The sequence below is a fragment of the Pleuronectes platessa genome, chromosome 12, assembly GCF_947347685.1.
Source record: "Pleuronectes platessa chromosome 12, fPlePla1.1, whole genome shotgun sequence".
Classification (NCBI taxonomy): domain Eukaryota; kingdom Metazoa; phylum Chordata; class Actinopteri; order Pleuronectiformes; family Pleuronectidae; genus Pleuronectes; species Pleuronectes platessa.
In genome coordinates, this window is record NC_070637.1 from 7,138,142 (window position 1) to 7,161,063 (window position 22,922).

At 40.8% G+C, this 22,922-nt stretch overlaps 1 protein-coding gene across 1 annotated transcript in view; it reads right to left on the reverse strand.

Moving 5' to 3' along the window:
* Nucleotides 1-11,022, reverse strand: part of LOC128453811 (cilia- and flagella-associated protein 46) — a 77,740-nt gene extending 66,718 nt beyond the window's left edge. Inside the window, 1 exon segment of the mRNA XM_053436901.1 lies at nt 10,789-11,022. Coding sequence (XP_053292876.1) covers nt 10,789-11,022 — 234 coding nt within the window.
* Between the last annotated feature and the right edge of the window lie 11,900 nt (nt 11,023-22,922).

Genomic DNA, 22,922 nt, shown 5'->3' on the forward strand with positions numbered 1-22,922 from the left:
TGGGAGGAACTCCACACACCAACCCAGAATCTTCCATTTGTCTTGTCATGTGTTTTTATTGATGAAGATAACATTCATTACATTTAATTACTATTGTTTGTAGCGCAAAAACAGCAGCCTTGCTACATTCACAGCAGGGAGTTTGACCTTGCACCTATTTGTTTTTCTGTCGTGACTTGTTTCTGTAAAAGACAATGTCACATGTGAAATGAAGCATCCTTAAACCAGGCTTGACTAACACGACCTTCCCCAGCCTCCCATCTTCATGACAGCAACCATAATGCACTGGTAATCTCAGTGTTGGTCCCAAAAGTGCTCCGCTTCTTTGAGTCAGTCATGACACAAACCTCAAGACACCAGCATTGCATCAGCTCTCATATCAGAGTGAGCCACAAGGAGCAAAGAGACAGACCAGCATAAGCTCCCAGCACCAATAACATTTACAAAATTTGATTTGAAAAAATGCATTAAATGTGACATTTCTGGTTTTTCTTATATTGCACAAGTGTGTGGGTGATTACAAAATGCTGAACCCATAGAGATGGTTGCTGTATATTGTTGTGACACATTCACATTTGGAGCACGCTGGCGAGTGCAGAGAGAAGCGGCAGCAAATATTCCCACCAGCCTGTGTTTTTGTAAACATATCAGCACAAAATATTCGCCACGCACTCTGAGCAAATTAGAATTTCTCGTGCTTATGCCCCCCACTCTCTCCACCAGATGCATCCTGAAATGATCAGTGGATCTCGGCTCCTGCTGCTACACTCCCCTCTATTCTCACACACAAACACGCTCACACTCTTTCTTTGCTGTATCACAAGTTTCCCTCAGAAACACACACACACACATTTCCTCTCATGAATGTCACAGTTGTATTCTCTTTTACAAGGGAGATGGCTAGGTGATATTAATATTTTCTGGTAGTGGACTGGTGGAAGGCAAGACTTTCTCCTGCCTTTCTTCTTATGGATATGCAGTGTAGGTGTGTTTTTACAGATAGTATTTAGCCATAGAAATGGTTCTAGATGCAGTGTTTGTATAAATGTAGAGCTGCAATATAACATTTTCTCTAAAGGAGGCCATTTACAGCATCTCATCGTATTTATACAGTCAGATAAGATCAACCTAATCAGATTGGGGCTCCTGATTTGTCTTCACACGGCCGTCATTCATTCTACTGCAGTCTGACAACAACGTCAGCAAAGCACAACTTCAAAAGAAACCATCTATTTTTGATTTTTGATTTGATTTGGTCAAAGTTTCTGTTTAATCTTATTTTCAGCAATCCCAGTTGAGTTTCATGTCAGCGCTGCAACACTCGGCTCTCTGTATTCTGTCAATCATCCAAAACACACAGGAGGGAATGGAAAAAAAACAATTCCCCCAAAACATATTGCATTCTGCTCTAATTGAAACGTCTCTCTTTTGTGGGATTGCTTGCAATTTCAAGGTAGACTTGACAATGTAAATGCTCACAGACCAGGGATGCAGAGACATGCTGCAGTTGAGGCCAGAAATATTTGGACAGTCAAAGATTTTTTATTTGGTTCTACAGGCTCTGTTCTTTAGTTTGAATTAAAATAACACATTCAATTATATTTAAGTCAAACTAATAGTCAGACTTTAATTTGATTAGCTTCATACCAATAAAGATTTGTGTGTATGATATAGTCTTCCAACACACAGTTGGTTTTAAAGTAATTTAAAAGTAATTAAAGAGACACATTAAAGTCAAAGCCATTTATTTCAAATCTTGTGGAAAAATACTTTGAGCCCATGTCTGTCCGAAGTTCTTATCCCACAGACCCTTTGTCTGTTGAGCTATGTCTCATTCAGGGGCTGCATCCTTCTGGTCAGCAGCTTGTCCTGCCCTTATTGATGTTTCCTAGCAACAGAGCTAAAGATGAACACGACAAGGTTTTATTGCCCCTTGGTTTTTTAAACAAGTACCATCACTTTTTTAGTTTAGTTAAAGAATGATAATCAAACTTTGGACGTCTTGACACTTTTGCGAGGCCATTACATCTTTGAAAGCAATTTGGTCACAGAAGCAAAATGAATCCTTGGATAGGTTGGGCCAGGAAGGATCCATCCGTTGGAGCCTTCACTCCCCGGCGATTGATGAACAAATTTGTCGGCCGCATTTGAAAGTCATGGGACAGCCGAGTCGCGCCACTGTCATGCAATTGGTCTTCAAATCCAGCCTTTTAATTATGCAGCCCCTGACTTGAGATATAGCATCAGTGATGTGTTCATTGCAGCAACATACAACTGTTGTTTATTGCAGGGTCTGTCTGCCACTGTGTCAGTTCCATTTGCACCCATACCTGCCCGAGCCACAACAGAACCACCGACATGTTTGACGAATGGGGTGGTGGCTTTGGGTCATGAGCCAACTCCCCAAGTATTTTCTTTTCATCATTCTGACTGAATTGATTTTTGTTTCATCAGTCTACAGAACCTTTCCAGGTTTCTACTGGTTTCCGTTTGTGACACATGCAGCTCGGTCTTTCTGTGTTTAATCAGGGATTTGCATCTTGTTGCATATTCCCTAAGGTTCAGGTGGTGAAGTTGTATAGATTAGGACAGATGTACACTTATATTTGAGAGAACATTCATCATGGAATCTCTTCCACATCTGTGTGGGTGTCTTGCATGTCTTTGTGTTCTTTTGCTGTCAACATGTGACGGATAGAATCATTTTCATTATCAGAAAGTCATATTCAAAAATGTGTCAACATACGATTGATTGATACCAAGCAGTAGAACAACATTTTGTGGGCTTAGTCTGTATTATTCACATTCTGACATCTGAGTATTTCCATGCATTATATGTGACTATTATAAGGGTTCAGCTAATTAGTATTTTTTGTTTTATGTGTAAAAAGTCATCCTAAGACTAACAGCACTATGAGTTGTAACCAGAGTGTTCCAGTTGAGCTATGTAGGAGACACATCGCTTCCTCCTCAGTAAAAATAAACGCGAGCAGAGGAAGATCGTGTCTCAGCATTTTTCATACAACTACTACTTTTTCATACAGCTTCATGTACATTGGTGTTGGGGGACGAGTGAAGTGAAGTATTGTGAAGTAATTGTGTTAAACTCATTAGCCCTTAGCTAGGGTAACCCAGCAGCCGTTGTCGAGGAAGAGTTACCTTGTGGACTTGTGAACGAACTGTTACAGTGTGTAGGCTATTCAATGTTTGTTTCTGAAAATGTATGTAGTCAGTGACAGTACTGTTTTATTCTTATTACAAATATCAAATGTGAGAGTTTGTTGTGAAAGTTGAGGTACTGTTTTATTAACATGTAAGTCGCAATACACCTGAGCAGAATAAGATTGTATCCGTGCATTTTTCATTCAACTGCTCTCCTTTTCGGGGCTTTTACAAACACACTAATGTTGCATCTCTTTGTTGTCATTTGATTGACTTTCCAACAGAAATGTCTGCAGTCACTTCCAACAGAGCCTGTTACTCAAAAAACAGTAGTGTGTCCTTGTCTGTCCTAATGTAACAGGGGATGGAGACGGGCTGTGGTCCTTCTGACTTGACTCTGACATTTGCAAAAATGTATTTGTTTTCTTGCCAAGCGATAAATGTGAAGATCAATACCACTCATATTTATGTGATAAATATGAAGCTAATGCCAGCAGGTGGCTAAATTAGCTTAGCTTAGCACAAATAATGGAAACACAGAGAAATGCCTGGCCTGTCTCTGTCTTAAGGAAATCAAATCCATCTAACAAAATGAAAAGGTGGATTTTCAAAGGCTTTACGTGATAATGTGAGGTTTATATTAGGTCAGCCGTTCCCTATAGTTGCATATAAAACCTTACAGTTCCAGAACATCAAATTTTCCCTTTCTCTAATTTGCTGTTGCGATGCACGGATACTGTTAAAAGTTAAAATTAGGAAAATCTGTTTCGAGTGAACATGATAGTGGGTTTTGCAGGAATTCTCGAGAGGTTTGAGATGATGTTGCGTTGTAGGAAAAGGTTGTTCTGTTATTTTCTTCCCTCTACAGCACCAATTATAGTCTTGCAGCACTGTCAATCGAGTTCTACCGCCTCCAGGCTCTTGCAAATTCTCATTAAACATTTTAGAGTAAGTGCTGTTTACTTTGCTCTTATAGATCGTGTGACCTCTGCCACTGTCTGGATCCCACTGTGATTATTAGGCATACGCTGAACAGTGTTGGTTTGGCTCGGCGGTGTTTGTGGGGCTTTAGACAGAGCGACTGGGCGGCTGTATTTGCATTGACAGAACTCAGTCTGTGGGGGACGGGGGGATTATTTCCGAGTGTCCCCTGGCATCTTGCCTTCCTCCACTCCTCTCCTTGGGCTGCGTTGTGTATTCCTCCTGGTGACAGAGACCACAGCCCTGCTTGCCAAATGGCCATGACTGCTTGTATAATGCTGGAGGCGATGTATGCTCATTGTTATGCTCTTGTGTTGCACAGAGAAACAAACGCACACACTGGACTGATATCCTTGTACTCAGCCCTTGGTATCATTAAGACTGGGATTTAGCCGAAATCATGCTTTGCCTATTAATACAAATCTTGATCTGCACTTTCACAGGTGTTGATTATCGGTTTTGGTTTTAGTCCTAAAAGTACTGGCTTTGAACAACTTGTACTCTTCAACCGACCAGACTGTCTCAGAAGACTGAAATAAAGTTAGAGGAGGGCCAAGAGTGTGAGTTAAAATTTCAGCCTGAATAGAGACTTCGTACTTTTTAACTCAGAGACTTTAGCAGCCACATGCTTTGTTGTGGTGGAGGTGTAAGCTGCTTTCCAGAGATGAAAACTTGCAGTTATTTTTTTTTTTTTAACTCCACTCAGACCTCTTATTATTTTAATTTTTAGTTATGGCATTTTTCCTCATTATCTGATATGAGAGAGAGAGGAAAATAGGCTCCTTTTAAATCCTTGACTGCTTTGATAAGGAACAACCTTGATATATTTAATATCTGGTATGTGCTTTATCAGGTGGGCCACCAGTGTATCGCCAGACCTCTTGTCTTCCTTGTGTCCAGTTGGGGCTGGAGACAAAAATGGAGTTTAGAAGAACCTGAGTCATTTGCTGCAAAGTTGTTCCGTCGTGTTTACTGGGTCCCAGTAGCCTAGTGTTATTCTATTGCTTCTAAACACAGCTGAAGGACAGTGTGCTACAGAGATAAATAGAAAAGCTATTAATGCAATACACACACACACACAGAGGGCATTACAATGACTTATATTGATTTTCTGGAGAGTTACTCTAGCCTTAACCATAGTTTGTCACGATCTGGCACTTTAGTTTATACTTAGCATTCTTAATTGTAAAAGTGTTTTCTGTTTGTCTGGTAGATCTCTGTTGTTTATGTTTGTAATATTGTCATGTTTTCACACTCTGTGTTTCTGTTTCGTGTTTTACTTTGTAGTCTCTGTTCCTTGTGTTTTGTTTCTGTCTTCACTTCCTGTCTGTGATTGTCTGCCCCAGTCCTCATGTGTTACACCTGTGTATAATTGCCCGTGCTTTCCCTGTGTGTATATAAGCCTCTGTTGTTCCCCTTGTCTTTGTCGGATTAATTGTTCTTCTTGTTATTGATGTGCCATGGTGCTGTCCTGTCCTGAGCCTCTGCACCTCTGAATGCCCTGTGTAAGCTTCCTTGTGTTTTTGTTTTTCTCCATTAGTGTTTGTTTTGTTTTGTGTTTGTCAAAGAAATTGTTTAATTAAAATTACTTTTTGTTTTTAAAACTCTGCGTCTGGGTCCTACTCCTCCCCCAAGTCACGACATAGTGGGTGAAAAAAATAAAAAAATAAAAATGCCTCCATGCTGCTTGTGTGGTATCATCCAAGTCTCCCTAAGTCCCGACGTTCAAATTTAACTCGAAACAGCGTAATTTACACCATGTTTTGGGCTTAATGTCCTCCCAATTACTGCGGCAGTCCTTGCGAGAATAGAGTATCGCAATCTGCACCACAGGAGCAGTATGGAGGCATTATGAAGCAGTCGTAATTTATTTCAATTGTATTGGATTTGGCTGCAACGCTGTTTGCCCCTGAAACTCCAAAAGTGTTTTGTGGACTCAAACACTTCACCCATCCCTCGATCGGCATAGTTTAGTTGAGTAGATATTGAGTGAATTTTTGTTTTTCGGTGAACTATCCCTTTAACCTAAACCTAACCTCAATGTCTTCACCTTAGAATTTAATGATTTACATTATGTGAACTTTAATCCCCATAACGTTTTCCCCATAAGGAAAACAGTTTATATACATAATGTGACTGTGTGAACAGATTTAGATCTCCATGACATGAGTAATACCTGGAGCATACACATGCACACAATTTCCATATGGTTGTTTCATGTAGCAATTGTAAACAACACTCTGACACTAATAAGAAAATACACCAGCATCGTGATTGATGGTGGCTGTCAGATACGATTTGAATGTATAAAGCTGGTGCACATGCAGTCTAAACTCATGAAAAGGATCTTTGTGAGATTCTATTTGGATCTCTGAACAAAACAGAGCCTCTGAGAGAGTTCTGCTTGTTGTGTTAACAAACAATTACTGATGAAAGAACATTGAAAAAAATAATAATGGAACAGTACATGGTGAGCCTCTCGCCATCCACACAGAATATTCTAATTCATTTACAGATATTTGTGTGTTCAACTTGTCACACATCTACAATCATCAATAGATGAAGGTGTTTGAGGTCCAAAAGACATTTTGATAAATTTGTGCGTTATACCATTCTAAACTGTATTTTTTAACATCAGTTCTATAAATCCCTTATAAACTGAATTGTAAACTACCAATGCCAATGGGTGTCGTGAAATTAAAGCATTCTGAAAGTCACTTTTTACTGATAAAAATATAGAAATAAATTGAATAAAACATACATTTGCTGTTAAACCTATTCTCTGTCCAATATCTGACATAAGACAACATTTTATAATCCCCATCAATGTGGTCATGTTTTCAACACTTGTTTTCTGTCTCCTAGCAGGATTACAAATAAACTAATGAAGCCATTTTTTGAAACTTGATAGAAGGGTGGTGTATGGGCCAAAGAGAGACTTGTTAACTGTGAGATTAGGTGGGCAGATCCAAGACTTTCCGTTCACTTTTTTTTTTAACATTGTGAGATTGTAATTTTTCTAAGTTTTTGTGAAATTCTCAAGAAGCAATGCTGAGATCTTTTGGAAAATCGGGGATATATGGAGTGCTATACTATGAACCGGTTAAATCTGGCGCGATTCTTGATAAGGATCTGGATGATTCTGATCTCAATACATTTATGTCTAATATGGTGATTAATAACTATCAGTCTCGGCAATGTGGACTGTACTGTTCTGCACCTTTAACATTGGTCTTTATGAAAATAAATGCTAATTTTAATTCATTTAGAGACTCATCCACAGAAACCACTGTCTTTGTAAATTAACTTTGGTTTTTGGTGTTACACAGTAAACCAGACGATGTTTCCACCAGTTGTGAGCAGGACCATTGTAATCAACAATGTTGTTTAATACTCAAGCAAAATGGTTAATTGATGGAAAACAATCAGGGGTTGGTACTGTTATTACAAACACTATATTTGTCAGTACACCAGTGTTATGTCTTTCCATCAATTTCTCCCATGTTTTCCTCATCACCTTGTTCGTCTTCTCTGTCCAATTGGCAGAATACTACACACCTGCTAATATTGACAATTGCTATTTTCATGTGCTCTAAACTTATGTATTTTTGGTTGAACTGCTCCAAACGGTTTGAATTTAGGTACACGAACTGGAGCGAAACCGTATTCATGTTCGTAGAAAAGGGAGGAGAGAGTCAAGCTGGTTAGTTGTTGTCAAAGACTCTGACTCCATTAATCATGTCTGGAAATGTGTTTGTTAGCAGATTGATTTGAGGGTTGACAGTTTTTCTGCTCCCATGAATGTTCATGATCCGAGAAGTAATCTGTCATTGTCTTTGTCTGACGTGCTCATGTTGCTAATGGTTCTTGTGCCAGTAATTCAAAGTAGATACAAGATTTCACGGACTATAAATTGTTCCGAACTCAGCTCTTAATTCCTTGAACTAAAGGTCTTTCTTGATCTTAGTTCTCTGTCCACATCTTTCCGTTTGTATCAACAACTTTCTGTTTATCTAAGTAACTCATGCTCAAGTGATCCTAACAGGCCAAGACATGCATTAATCATTACTCAGAAAAGATTGTTGAATATCACACCGTCTCTTTACGAATGCCCAAACTTTGCTCTGTTATTTTCAGATTTTCTCGTGTTTCTTGACCCCATTTTAAAAAAGGATGCAAGTGTGAGACATAATATAATTCGGTGCACAAAAGTAGGTCACTCATTGAGCTTTGAAGAGTCACTACATGGTGTTTTGGAGCTGTGGGAACAAGCTTCTCATCATCAAGATCTTTCTAGATTTCCTCCCGCACTCGTTTTGAAAGCTGAATCGGTTTCTGGTGTCAAATAAATCTCCCAATCACAAAAATGGTCCCCCAGGAAAGACGGAGGCATGTTACTTGAAAAATGTGAGGGAATAGCTAACCCGCGCCCATAAGCGTCGATAATTTGCCTGCATTTCTGGCTGGAGGAAGAAAAGCAAGATTATGCAATGCTGCAGTAGTCTCAACTAGATCTGTCCTCCCCTCCCACTGGAAGGATTTGTCTAATAACAGCTGCAACTAAATGAGACTCAGAACATTTGACTTTGTACGGTTTGTTGTCTTCCCTTGATACTCCCCTTTTCTGTCTAATTACTAATCCTTTGTGATCACTCCCATAATATCTGCAGTTATAGTACACAGTATTGTCCATTGCTTGCGTCAAACCAGTCTGCCAAACCTAATCCTGTAGTAAAGACTGACCCCTCTTTCTTATTCTCTCTATATATAGAACAGGAGAAAACAAATCAGCTGCTGCGTCCTGTGGCAGACTTTTCTTTTAATTATTTTTTTACTGAGAGATTATACAGAGTGCCTCTCTGGCACTTGACAAGACTTTGTAGTCCCCCACACATTTCGGGATATATTGCACGCCTGTTAATCTGACATGGTGTACTCCCCAGTCATCTGATCACTGGCAAAATCCTTGATTTTAGAAAGATAGCATCCCAATGTGAGGGAAGCAGACGGTGAAAGAGAGAAACAATACATATGAGGAGAGAGGAGGGAAGAAAATGGAATGAATCCCCCAGACAGATGGTGCATGCATGATAGATGAGAAGTGCGAGGCAATGAATTTTGTACTGGATGCAGGCTTAGAATCAGAATCAGAAGTATTTTATTGCCAAGTAGGTTTACACCTACAAGGAATTTGCTCTGGTAATTGGTTCTTACAATGAACATAGAAACATAAAAACGCAATAACATAAAAACGCAATAAATACAACATACATAGGAAAAGCAATACAAAATAGAAAACCAGTATATATTGACTCACTGTTTATTTCTTATTCACTCACTTTTTTCCAATATTTATACAAAGTAACATTTATTTTGACATAAACATTTCTGAATAAAAATATATAAAAGATAAAAGATATAAAAAATAGTAAGTTAAAAGTGATATGCAAAACAGTAAACAGTGTCCGATTGCAATATGCAATGTAATGCAGTGTAATATAATATGATATGATATGTGTTAATTTAACACAGCCTCAGGGTCCTAGAGGCAAACAGGTCCTGTAGAGATGGCAGATTGCAGCCGATCACCTTCTCAGCAGAACGGATGATCCGCTGCAGCCTCCTTTTGTCGTTTGCAGTGGCAGCAGCAAACCAGATGGTGATGGAGGAGGTGAGGATGGACTCGATGATGCAGGTGTAGAAGTCCACCATCATTGTCTTTGGCAGGTTGAATTTCTTCAGCTGCCGCAGGAAGTACATCCTCTGTTGACCTCTTTTGGTGATGGAGCTGATGTTCAGCTCCCATTTGAGGTCCTGGGAGATGATGGTGCCCAGGAAGCGGAAGGACTCCGCAGTGACGACTGGGGCGTCTCTCAGGGTGATGGGGGAGGGTGGGGCTGGGTTCCTTCTGAAGTCCACGACCATCTCCACTGTTTTCAGAGCGTTGAGCTCCAGGTTGTTCCGGTCACACCAGGTCACCAGATGGTCAATCTCCCACCTGTAGGCGGACTCATCCCCATCAGAGATGAGCCCAATGATGGTGGTGTCATCCGCGAACTTAAGGAGTTTGACGGACTGGTGACTGGAGGTGCAGCTGTTGGTATACAGGGAGAAGAGAAGAGGTGAAAGAACACAGCCTTGAGGGGAACCAGTGCTAATGGATCTGAATTCAGAGACATACTTACCCAGCCTCACGCGTTGCCTCCTGTCAGACAGGAAGTCTGTGATCCACCTGCAGGCGGAGTCAGGCACACTCAGCTGGGAGAGCTTCTCCTGTAGCAGATTTGGGATGATAGTGTTGAAGGCAGAGCTGAAGTCCACAAACAGGATCCTGGCGTAGGTTCCTGAGGAGTCCAGGTGCTGGAGGATGAAGTGGAGGGCCATGTTGACTGCATCGTCTACAGACCTGTTGGCTCTGTAGGCAAACTGCAGGGGATCCAGGAGAGGGTCAGTGATGGCTTTGAGGTGGAACAGCACAAGGCGCTCAAATGCCTTCATCAACACAGAGGTCAGGGCGACGGGTCTGTAATCGTTGAGTCCAGCGATCTTGGTTTTTTTTGGGGACAGGGATAATGGTGGAGGTCTTGAAGCAGGCTGGTACGTGACATGTCTTCAGTGAGGTGTTAAAAATTTTGGAAAAAACACCGGAGACAGCTGATCAGCACAGTGCTTCAGGATTGATGGAGAGACAGAGTCTGGCCCGGCTGCTTTGCGGGGGTTCTGTCTCCTGAAGAGTCTGTTGACGTCCCTCTCCAGGATGGAGAGAATCGTCGCTGTGGTAGAGGAGGGGGAGGGAGTCAGAGATGGGAAGTTGTGGAGAGGTGCAGGCCCTTGCTTTGGTCGGGGAGCTGCAGCTGGTGGGCTGTAGTGTTGTGTCATGGGGGATGGTTTCAGGACTTTCCCATCGTCTTTCGAAACGACAGTAAAACTCGTTCAAGTCGTTGGCCAGGCCTGAGTCGTTAGTGGAGTGGGGGGATAGACTTAAATTTGCCTATTGCATTGAAGTGATAAGCCGTATGTTTAACTCCACTTCCAGGCCCTCATAAACTTTGTGTACAGTACGTTTTACATGATAAACTTCACAGAGTACAAGAGTCTATTTTGAAGTGCCATCCTTGAGGCCATGATAGTTTGTAAACAATAGATCACTGCAGTATGTCAGTTATCTTATTGTTAGCATTTGTTTTCCTACAGTTCCTCCTAACAGACAAATGTAGATTTAATTATCCCACTATGTCTTTACATTCCCTCTTAGCCATATGTCTATGAGCAAGAAGGTCTGACGGCGCGTGCATTCACTTGCTGGTTACTTCTGGCTTTGGGTTAGATGCTTAAACTCCACTTGAAGCCCTGTGGTTATAACAATGGCCTTTTCTGTGGCCATCATGTTATGACTGCTATGCTAAGTTAAAGCCATATCATGACTATAGCTGTGTCTCTCCGTTGCAGTCTACTCTGAAAGCCAAACCAAAACGGGAGTGTTAGGTCTTCCGAGGTTTTGTCAATTTGCGTCACCAGCAAGAAAGAAGAAATTAAAATAATTCACATAAAACAGGACAGAAATAAGCTGAGCACTAATGGCAGGGTGGAGCGCTAACTGAAGTCAAATGCCTGCTGAACAGCTGGTGTTTTTGGAAGATGTCCTAGCAACAGAGCTGCAGCTGGACTCAACAAAAAACTTTGAATCCCAATTATTTTTTAGTTGAGTTGAAACCTGATACTTAAATTTAATAGTGTGAGCATCAGATGTTTAGGTCTTGTTGCTTGCCGCTGCGGTTATTGAAAAACAGTTCATCACCGAAGTGCAATGGATCCTGGGAAAGGTTGGCCGGAGGAGGATTCACCTGATGGATCCTTGGTTGCACAGGGACAAAGAGACGCATTTGTGGAAGGAGTCTTTTGAAATGGTCTAGTCGTGCCTGTGTGACGCAATCGGTCTTCCAAAGCATTCTCCAAAGGCAATAGCTGTGTCTGTCCCTATATTTCTGTAGAGAGCAAGGTAATAGTGTAATATAATACAGTAGTGTGCCAGGACAACAAATTCTTCTACACAACGTCAATTTATTATGTTCAACAGACACTACAGTACAGAACAGTGTCAGTTCACCATAACACAACATCTACATATTATAACACTGTCACAGCCTTAATAATCTTAACAGCTACATAATTATGGACCAATAAAGCCATAATTACAGCAGCACCAAGTAATCACAGCCTTAACCAGGACCCGTCAGTAACAGCAGCACCAGCAGCCAGTTTTAACACAGTGTGAACTACTGGTAGTTATATCAACATTAGCTACAATGATACATACCAGCAAAGGGCATATTCTTGATGATGAGCCTATTGTGAGGACCAGGAGGTGAAAACATACAGTATGTCCTTTTCATGCCTGAGGTACTGAGCTGGTTACACTGAATACTGTACAGTAAGCAGTTTAGTAGCATGCTTTTCCTTGGTGCTAGTTTGCTCTGCTCTCCCAGATAAATATGTTATGTGTGGAGGACAGGGTGTTATTAAAATGTATTTGATGTGCAATGCATAGCATAGGTCACAGCAAGGCCGCGCACTGCTTCATCCCTACAATTCATATGCCTTCAGATCTTTTTGCCTATTGCATGCTTTTCAGTTCATTAATTGTCTTCAAGTGATGTGTACAGCATACAGAACACATCTTTATCTCAGAAGACTATATGTGCCACATATAGAAATGCAGTTAGAAACTTGCATCAGGCTTTTTGTGCTCCACACGCTGCAGCTGGTTAATTATCTGCAATTTTTTGTGACATCCTTTGACTAAAGACAAGTTAAACATTGTAAACATCTCATGATTGTATTTTTAACTTGCACAAAGTTAATAAAAACTAATATATGTGTATATACAGCAGTGTAAATTTCGTTGACGAAAACTCTGACGAAAACTATTCGTTAACGACCTTTTTCCCGTGACGAAAACGGATCTTTGAAAATAAAACCATGATTTCATCTATTTTAACTTTCTTTGACGAGACCAGATGAGACGAAAATGTTGGTGGGTGACTAACTCACAAAATAAAAAAAATCTAAACTTGCATGCACCCAACATCATTGGTTGAATGTTGCCGGGTTCTTATACAGTAAAATCCCCAGTTGTAAGGCAATCTTGTGTTTTCTTCCTCAAGCTCGGTTCCTTGACTTCATTTTAGCTGTTCCTGGGCCTGCGCTCTTCTGGATCTGAAGATCTCAGATGTTATTCCTGGAATCTGCTGGAAGTGGACTCTCAGTTTGGGGGTTACAGCCCTGAGTGCTCAGATTATGACTGGCACTACTGTTGCCTATTTATTTCACATCTTCTCCAGATCCACTTTCAGCCCTTAGTATTTTTCAAGCTCCACATGTGCCTGTGCCTTGATGTTGCATTCTCAATCACAACTGCCTTCTTCTGCTGTTTATCGACCACCAAGATTCTGGTTCTTAGCCATCACCATTTTATCAAAATGGATCAGAAAGTCCCACAGGATCTTAACTAGGTCTTTCTCAACCAGCTCGTACTTGGCGCAGATGCTCCTGCCAGCCACTTGGTCTTTGTCTTCCATGAACACCACACTTCCCTGAATCTTTCCCCCTTTTGCTTTGTGCTGGAATATCTCGGGCATCTTTGGACAGGCCATAACTTTAAAAAAAAAAAATGGTTACATTCACATAATCTGTTTTCTATAACTCATTGGCACATCACAGCAAAGATAACGTCACCTTGTGGGTCAATTAACCTTGTTAAAGTGAGCATCCCAGTTCAAGTTTGTGAGTAAGGCAGGCCTTTTCCTGCTGAGAAGATCTTATAGTCAGAAGTAGGAGATGGAGCCGAGGATAGGATGACCTCAGGTCTCTCCTCTGGAAGCCCAATGTAGGGGGAGCGGGCTAGCAATGTATTTATCCCCCTAAAGAAGGCAAGAATTAGATGGAAGTTGTGCACTTTAGTTTGTGAATCTTGTGTAGTAGTGTAATACTGAGTTTCTCTATTTGTGTGATATTGATTTGTACAATTTACTTTAATATGGCAATTTGTTATAATTCAGGATAACTATTCTGTATTTATATTTATGTACTGAAATAGAATAGAATAATTTTTAGTTCCCTTTTTATATGAATGATTGTATATCATTTTGTTAATAATGGTTGTTAAGAAATAAAAACATAAATAGACTGTAACCTTCCTCTTATTGCCGCATATTAAATTGTGAAGCAAAGAGCAACGAGATATTTCCATCACACTTTCCACATAGTTTTCTATTGCTTGAGGCTTTATTGCTGTACTTTTGATTACATCATCTTGTTGCTCTGCAGTGTTTACTCAGCTGGAGAACGACAGTCACCTTCTTAAAACAGGGTCTCTGCTACCGTTCACATAACACCAGTGGATGGAAATGTACATTCATTTTCTTTTGCCAGCTTTCTGCAATTGGTTTTAAAATTGCATTAAGTTTGAATTGATTCTGAGAATGTAATTCATATTAGCCTGTGATAGCATGACTGGAAGCTCTCTGCTGATAAAGAAAACACTGGGATATGTTACTGTGGGTGGTTCCAGTTTCCTTAAGAAGTAAATTGAGGGTATGGAGGCAGCAGATATTAGGAAGCCGCTGTATAATAACTGTGTGGGCGCAGTGCATTTGAGCAACTTCAATAAGTTACATTTTTCATGTAGCCCGCTTAGGGGTTAAGAATGTTTACCTCACATTTTTATGATTATGCTCTACAAATAATATGTAGTCAGGCATGAGCTGCATTGTCAAGAGTTGTCGTTTAATCAGCTTCACATTATTTTTCCCTCTCTAGTAGGAAATAGGAAAAGCTGATGTGGTATATTAAGGAAAACAAGATAAAATTTGTCTCATTAAGTTTAGGATATAAATTAAGTTGTTTCTTCCTCTGTCCTGTGGCAGCCTCTCAGATATTCGTAATCACGAACTGATACACACCAGAAAATCTCTCCCCCGCTTTTTCTTTCTTTCTTTCTTTCTTTCTGTGCTTTTATAGGAGACAATACCTGCTATATAAATTCCTTTTTGATTAAATATCATTTAACACTGTAATTTGAATTAGAGCTGTCGTTCAAAAAGGTATAGGTGCAGCACTCATTGGGTAAAACCAGTGTGATAAAACTGTCACAGGTTCATTTATCTTCCTGTGGTACTTTGTCTTTTTTAGGTTCAGTTGAGAAGGTCAGTGTGTATTATTTTAACACAGTATGTACACATCTCAGCTTCTATCTGCATATTAATCCACACTGAACTGCTCCCAGTTCCGAACTTAACCAAACTCTATAATTTCACCGGCCATGAATCAATATAATGTCTTTATAATTGGTTGACAGTGTTGTGCTGGATTCTCATTTACTGATAAAACAATCAACATCCTCTTACAGTGTGATGAGTCGGTAGAGAGTGCATTGTTGCTGGTTGTACATGTTCTGTAATTACCTCCGAAGGCACAAAAGTGGTCTGCGCTCAACAAAGACTCTTTCCAACAATGTGTGGGTTATTAATCTTCCTTCACTGACATAAATACAATTGCTCTTCTGTAAATGAATCCATGTGAGTTGCTCATATACCCTCTTGGCGTCGACTTTCCACATTAAGAGACACGTATACAGAGAGCATGCTCATGCGCTTCAATGAGACTTTAATTGCTTGCGTTTGCTTTGAGCATATTTGTATCTCTTCACAAACTATTTCAGGTAACTTTGAACATTTTTAGCCTCTTTGAAAAGTGGCTTCAAATGCATGGTGCAAGAAGACTGAGACTTCTCCTGGTGTCCTTTGGACAGGAAACTCAAGCTGTGAGTCATGAGGTGATCAGCTATTTATTCGCAGTGTGTTAGTACAATCTCAATGAGTCACCATTCACATGCAGCATGCGAGTGTCCATGTGTTATTCATAGATGCAAGAGCACAAACAGCATGTTTGAGATGCATTGCTGGAGTGCATTTGCTAAATTTGGCTTACTACATTGTATGCATTGTACATGTTAATGCCTCACACATGGGTTTATTAGCATATGTGTAATTACCTAAGTGTACTGTATATATACATATGTGTTTGTGTGTCTAGGCTTTCCTGGTTTCCTGTGTTGACAGCATACTGACAGAGACAGTGTGATGGATTGTCCCTCATGGTGACACTGGTGTAGCTGCAACAATTATCCATCATCATCCATCACTTGTCAGTCACTGCCTTACAACTTGTCCCTCATGTCCACATTCTTAAATTCCTTTTGGGTCAATAGTATAGCTTTCTTGCTACTTGAGTATAGCTGTAAGCAAATTTTCTCTACAGTCCTCCATTAAGTATTCATAGCAACAGTGTCAACAGATTATTCATTCATTAATCTATAACATAACACTGTAATATCAATTAAATCAAAGAACATATGTTTGAATATTTGTTATTATATTAATTAACTACAAGGGCGCTTTGAAAATGCATATAAGGCTAATACCCTTCTCACCATGCCACTGCAGTGTTTCTCATTAGATAGATGCCAGATCCCAAACTTGGTGTTTTGCTCCTTTGCTACATAATTTAGTTTTGTGCAGGGTCATTCGCTGTGTGCTGGTTTGTGCCTAAGTCCCTCAAATGTTCACTGTCCACACAGACAGACAACCAGACCTCATACAGTAGTTTCAGTTGTGTGTGTACCAGGAAGTGGCTGTTCGATCTCTGAGAACGTCTTTCTTTACCCAACCACATCCCTCCACCAAGTTTCATGGTAATACATTTGTTGATGGTTATTTAGCTAGTAAACTTCATCACCTACAATATATAGACACATTTTAAGATTGACTTCTGCACATTGTGAAACATTGGGTCTGAAGACGACAGAGTGTATGTGGCAGTTCAGTGTAAATCGCAGCTGATTCCTAATTCATGAGGCAAAATCTCATCCCAAGGTGAGGAGAGGAGAGACGGAGTATTCTGCACAGGTGTGATACCTGCACACCGGCCTCTAGATGGCCTCAGGCAGAATATCTGTTCTTGTTTGACAAAAAAGAAACGTGTATTTGAAGTTGTGCTACTTTTGTTTTATATTTTTTTATACCAGACGGCATATTGTGGACTCACACAATCACACACAGGTTTGTTAGGATTTTGATTCATTCTCGACAGCCCAACCAAAACCTTACCACTAACCTTAACCATGACCAATTTATGCCTAACCGCAACTCCGCTCTTATTACTAGCATTAACCAGGACTGGGCTTTGGTCCCCATGAGGTCTGCTGGTCTTGTGAAGGTCAGTGTTTATGATGTAAAAGGTCCTTCATAGGCAACATAAACAAGTATGCACACACCTACACACTTGTACACCCCTACAAACACACACCTACATATTTACACACACACACACACACACACACACACATTGTCAAAGGTCACCTTTAAGGGATTTAAAATATACTTACATTCATTTCCTGGAGGCCTACCCCCATCATACCCACTACTTTGCTAACTCTTACTTTAAAGGGGACATATTATGCCCATTTTACAACAGTTGATATGGCTCCTTGGGGTCTTAATGAAATTTCTGTAACATATTTTGGTCAAAATACCACAAGGATCATTTAAAACAGTACCCTTTTTACCCTGTCTAAAACAGCCCTCCTCAGATTGAGGGGGGCGGGGCACTCTTGAGTGCCCCGCCCCCCTCACCCTTGGGAGCTTGAGCTAGCGCAGCAGCAGCATCCTTCCGCACTTTTGAGTCAACATTTAGAGGTGTCCGGGGGGTCCCTTGTTTTGCGGCCACTTAAATGTCTGACGGGTAGCAGCAGCGAGCTAACGCCCCCCGGCTAGCGTTAGCTCGCGAGCTAACCGGGCCGTTGGAGCCACGCTAGCGTTAGGTCACTCGTCCAAGGCCATGTAGCGAGACTCCCTACATGGGCATGGTGTGACTATGACGTTTATTTCGGTCGTAATCCCATTCGACGCACTCTAGCGTATCGTTTCTGAAACAGAGGAACCACAAAAAATCGCGGGAGTTGTTTTTTTCCAGAGTTTTTTGGATGGTAGACATGCCAGATACCCAAATTAATGTGTAGAAGCACTGCAAAAGTGGAATTGTCATATGTCCCCTTTAATATAACCCTGAACTTAACGACTGTCCATTCAGCTTTTGCTCAATTAGGGACTCAGTCAGATGTTTCTTTGGAGTTTATACCTAAAGGTAGCAGATGTCAGAAGACAAACACTAACATACAAGTGCTTGATGACCATAAGCTAGACATTCTATGCCTCACTGAGACTTGGCAACAGCCAAATGACTTCTCCCAGCTTAATGAGGCTATCCCACTGGGTTTTTCTTTTATTAGTAAATCCCGTGCGACTGGGAGAGGGGGTGGTCTCGCTCTGCTTCACCGTGATAACATCAAAGTCACTGCTGTCACAATCCCCCATCACTCCTCTTTTGAATGTTTAGCTGTAAAGCTCACAGGCCCCAAACCCGCTATCATTGTAACCATCTACAGACCACCAAAACCCGCTGCTGTTTTCCTCAATGAATTCTCATCACTACTAACATCTGTATGTGCAATGTCCCCCACTGTTATCCTCCTCGGGAATTTCAACATCCACATTGACAACCCATCTAGTATCTTTGCTAAAGACTTCACATCACTCCTGGACTGTTTTGGTATTATACAACATGTCCACCTCCCAACCCATAACAAAGGTAAAATACTCGACTTGATCTGTTGTACTACTCCCACTAACATTGATGTAACTGATTTCCCCATTTCCGACCACAAAGCTGTACTTTTTGACATTCACACCCAACTACACAAAGCCAAAGAACAACGGACCATCTCATTCAGAAACATCAAACATATCGACAGCACAGATCTCTCCACCCTTATCAGCTCTTACCCCAGCCCTCCCCCAGCAACCTCCCTGGCTGACCTTGTAACTCACTACAATAACTGCCTCTCCTCTTCCCTCATCACCCTGGCCCCCCTGAAAAGTTGCTCAGTCTCATTTACTCACACTGCTCCCTGGTTCACACCGGAGCTCCGCCAGCTCAAAGCCACTGGCCGTCGACTGGAGCGACTCTACAAAAAGACTGGACTCACGGTACACAGCCAAATGTACTTGGACCACCTTCATCACTACAAGAGAGCCCTCACCACTGCTAAATCTTTATACTATTCAAACCTAATCAACACTGGTACAGGCAAAAGCAGAGTCCTCTTCTCAACAGTCAGCCACTTACTTCAGCCTCCTAAAACCCTCCCTCCCTCCCAGGACATGGTCAAACGTTACACCCCAGCTCGTTCACTCCGCTCCTGTATTTTACTGTAAGGTGACCTTGGGTGAAGGTGCCTCCAAATAAAATGTATTATTAATATTATTATTTATACAGTGTTGTTGCCCCCAATACTGTGGAACAGCTCCTTGTTAGTGTGACCTTCTCCGACCTTTCCATGTTCCCCTCCGAAAACACATGTAATGTGTAATGCATTAGCAGTGTTGCGTGGCTGACCCTTCAGCTACAACTGCTGCCTAAACAAGTCTCATGGTACCCAAGCCTTTATGTGTTGCAATCTCAAGAAGAACTGAGGCAGCAGAAACCAACTATGTGCTGGATACATGTCAGAATGTTCAGAATCATCTTTACAGATACAGTACAAGTGACATTGGTTATTATGTTTGTATTGTTGTTAGCAACTTATGGATTTTACGAGAGCTTAACCTACTGTCCAGCCCGGAGTATGAGGCTGATTCAGACCTTTCTCTAAATAATGTCTGCAGGTCTTGTCTTTTTGAAACTTGTTTGGTCTTTAAAATATTCAGAGGGAGAGTGTGTAAGGGGGAGAAATAACATTGGAGAGCAGAGATGGATGGGCAAGAGGTAAGATCTCTACCTACTAAGGGCTGGAGCACAATTAAGAAAAGGCGTCCGATTTGCCGGCTCATCCGTTCCACAGGACAGTTTGTGTAAGGTCAGCGCTCTGGGGTGTGTTGTTTTAAAGCATCTTCATATCCTACTTATCAGTATCCCTGCAGACATGGACACACCGAATATGCAGAATGTTCCCATGGAAACAAAACATGCCCTACATGGACCAGCTGTAATTGTCCATTTGCCCCTGTACATTGGTTTATTTGTCAAGCAAAACAGGCACATTAGCAATGCTCTCGCTAAAGCTGAGTGCAGTGTTTCAGTTTCCTGTGAGCAGCGTGTGAGCTAATTGAGGGTAATTATAGAATGTGTAGAAAGCTATGTCAACGTCAATGTTGAAAATCCCCAAACAAAACCTTTTTCTTTCCTGTTGTCATTATTACAATCCATTTAAATGTGTAAAGATAATGCATAAATATACAATGATATACAGTTGCAATCAGAAATATTCAACCCCCCAAAGATTTTAAGGATTTATCAATTAAAATTGACAGAATCTTGCTCTTTGAGCAAGATTCTTTGAGCAAGATTCTTGCTCTTTGAGCAAGATTCTGCTTCGGATAACTTCTTTATGAGTTGAAATCAACACGGAAAATGCATGATGTAGTATTTGTGTGTAGCAGTATATTTTGTTAAGATAGCCATGTCACAATTATTCAACCCCTATATAATATTGTTGTTTTTAAAGCTGTCTGACAGTTATTTTGTCCTAAACTTGAGTTGAAACATTATTAAGCCTTTGGGAACTCTATACTGATCCTTCATTTGCTTCAGCTGTGATGCATATATAAACCCCACCCATGAAGGTATTCAAGGTGAGTTGCAATCATGGGAAAGACAAAGGAGCTTCCACAAAAGCTGAGAGAGAGGATTATTTCATCACACCTGAAAGGCCTTGGATAGAAGAAGATTTCCCCCAAAAATTATATTCCAAGAGACACAATTGGGAACATCATAAGGAAGTTTAAAACTGATGGAGCAGCTTCAAACCTGCCTGGCCGTGGAAGAAAGCCCAACATTTCATCAAGGACCCTCAGCAACTTAGTCAGAACAACTCAGATAAACCCCTGTGTGACTGCAAGACACCTACAGGATGACCTGATGAAGGCTGGTACAAGTGCGACAGTGGCAACTATAAGACGTGCACTGAATAAAAAAGGACTTCATGGCCGGCTTCAAAACACACTCAGCTCTTGACCACAAGGAACATCAAAAGTTGTCTAGAATACGCCAGGAGGAATTTGGATAAGACTACTGAGTTTTGGGTGACAGTTCTATGGACTGATGAAACCAAACTGGAACTGTTTGGACGTATGGACCAGCGGTATGTCTGGCATGTGAAAGGCCAGGCTTAGGACCAGAAGAATACCATCCCCACAGTCCAGCATGGAGGTTGGTCAAAGATGATGTTGGGCTGTTTTTCTGCGGTAGGAACTAGCAATCTTTATTGTGTACATGGCATCATGTATTCACAGAAATACCAGGCCATTTTAAAGAGGAATGTGATGCCTTCTGTTGACAAATTAAACCTTGGTGATCATTGGACTTTCCAGCAAGACAATGATCCAAAGCAAAACCTCCAAGTCCACCAAAGCTTGGTTGAGAAAAAGATCCTGGAACGTACTGGAGTGGCATTCACAGTCACCAGATTCAAATTTGATTGAATATCTTTGGTGGGATTTAAAGAAGGCAGTTGCAGCATGGAAGCCATCAAACATCACTGATCTAGAGGCTTTTGCACTTGAAAAATGGCCAAAGATTCCAATTGAGAGGTGTAAGAAGCTTGTCCGCACTCACCGAAAACATTTTTTAGAAGTTATAAAAGCTAGAGGATGCGCCACAAAGTACTGAAGCTGGGGGGTTGAATAATACTGCACATGCACATGTGTTGAAAGAGTTACATTTTTGATTTGAACTTCAAAGTTAAGTCAACTTCTGTTGTCAAAATAACTTAAATATGCATCAATAAATATCCTTTGCTGTTTGATGAGTTTTTTTTGTCATTTATTGTCATTATCTGTCATCCACATCACTATAATGTCTATTGAAGTGAGGGGGTTGAATATTTCTGATTGCAACTGTATATTGTAAAGACAAAGCAAGAGCCATTAAGGAAATTACCCAGGCTTTAGAATACAAACCATAGTGTTTATTTTGTCAAGTATGGTTGATTTTGATTAAAACATCTATGTACAGTATACCCTATATCAACAGTGATGTTGCCATATGCTACATACAAAACGGTATGTCATTACCGAGAGTAGAGTGAAACTTTGAAACACCTCTTAATGTGTGTTGATATAAGACAAATGCGTTTTGAACGGTCTTTGTGATTCCCAGTGTTCCCAGTCGATACTGTGATTGGTTTTGGTCTGGTTTTCATACAAGGCTGATGTTGTCTACATCTAATTCGCTTTTATTTAATATTTAACTCAAGTTGAGTTGACATGTAGTTAAATTATCTGTTTTTGCGCTTTTCCTGTCTTATCAAGCACCCCACACCCCATTTACCCATTCACACGAACATACAAACAGCAGGACAAGATACTGTGCATTCTACTTCACAAACTGCTGGCACAGCCGTCAGGGGCAATTTGAGGTTCAGCTCTTTGCCATGGGAACTGGAGGAGTCTGGAATCACAGACAGGATCAACCTTCCTGTCAGTGAATGACCCGCAATACCTCCTGAGCCAAAGCCGAGAACCACTCTTAGATCCTATCCAAACCTGCAGGCTTTGAACTAGTGTCACAAAACCTTTAATTTTATGCAGTCCACCCCCGTCCTCATTACTTTTCTGTTTTGTCTTAACTTCCATTTATTGTGCAGATACCAAAAATACAATTAA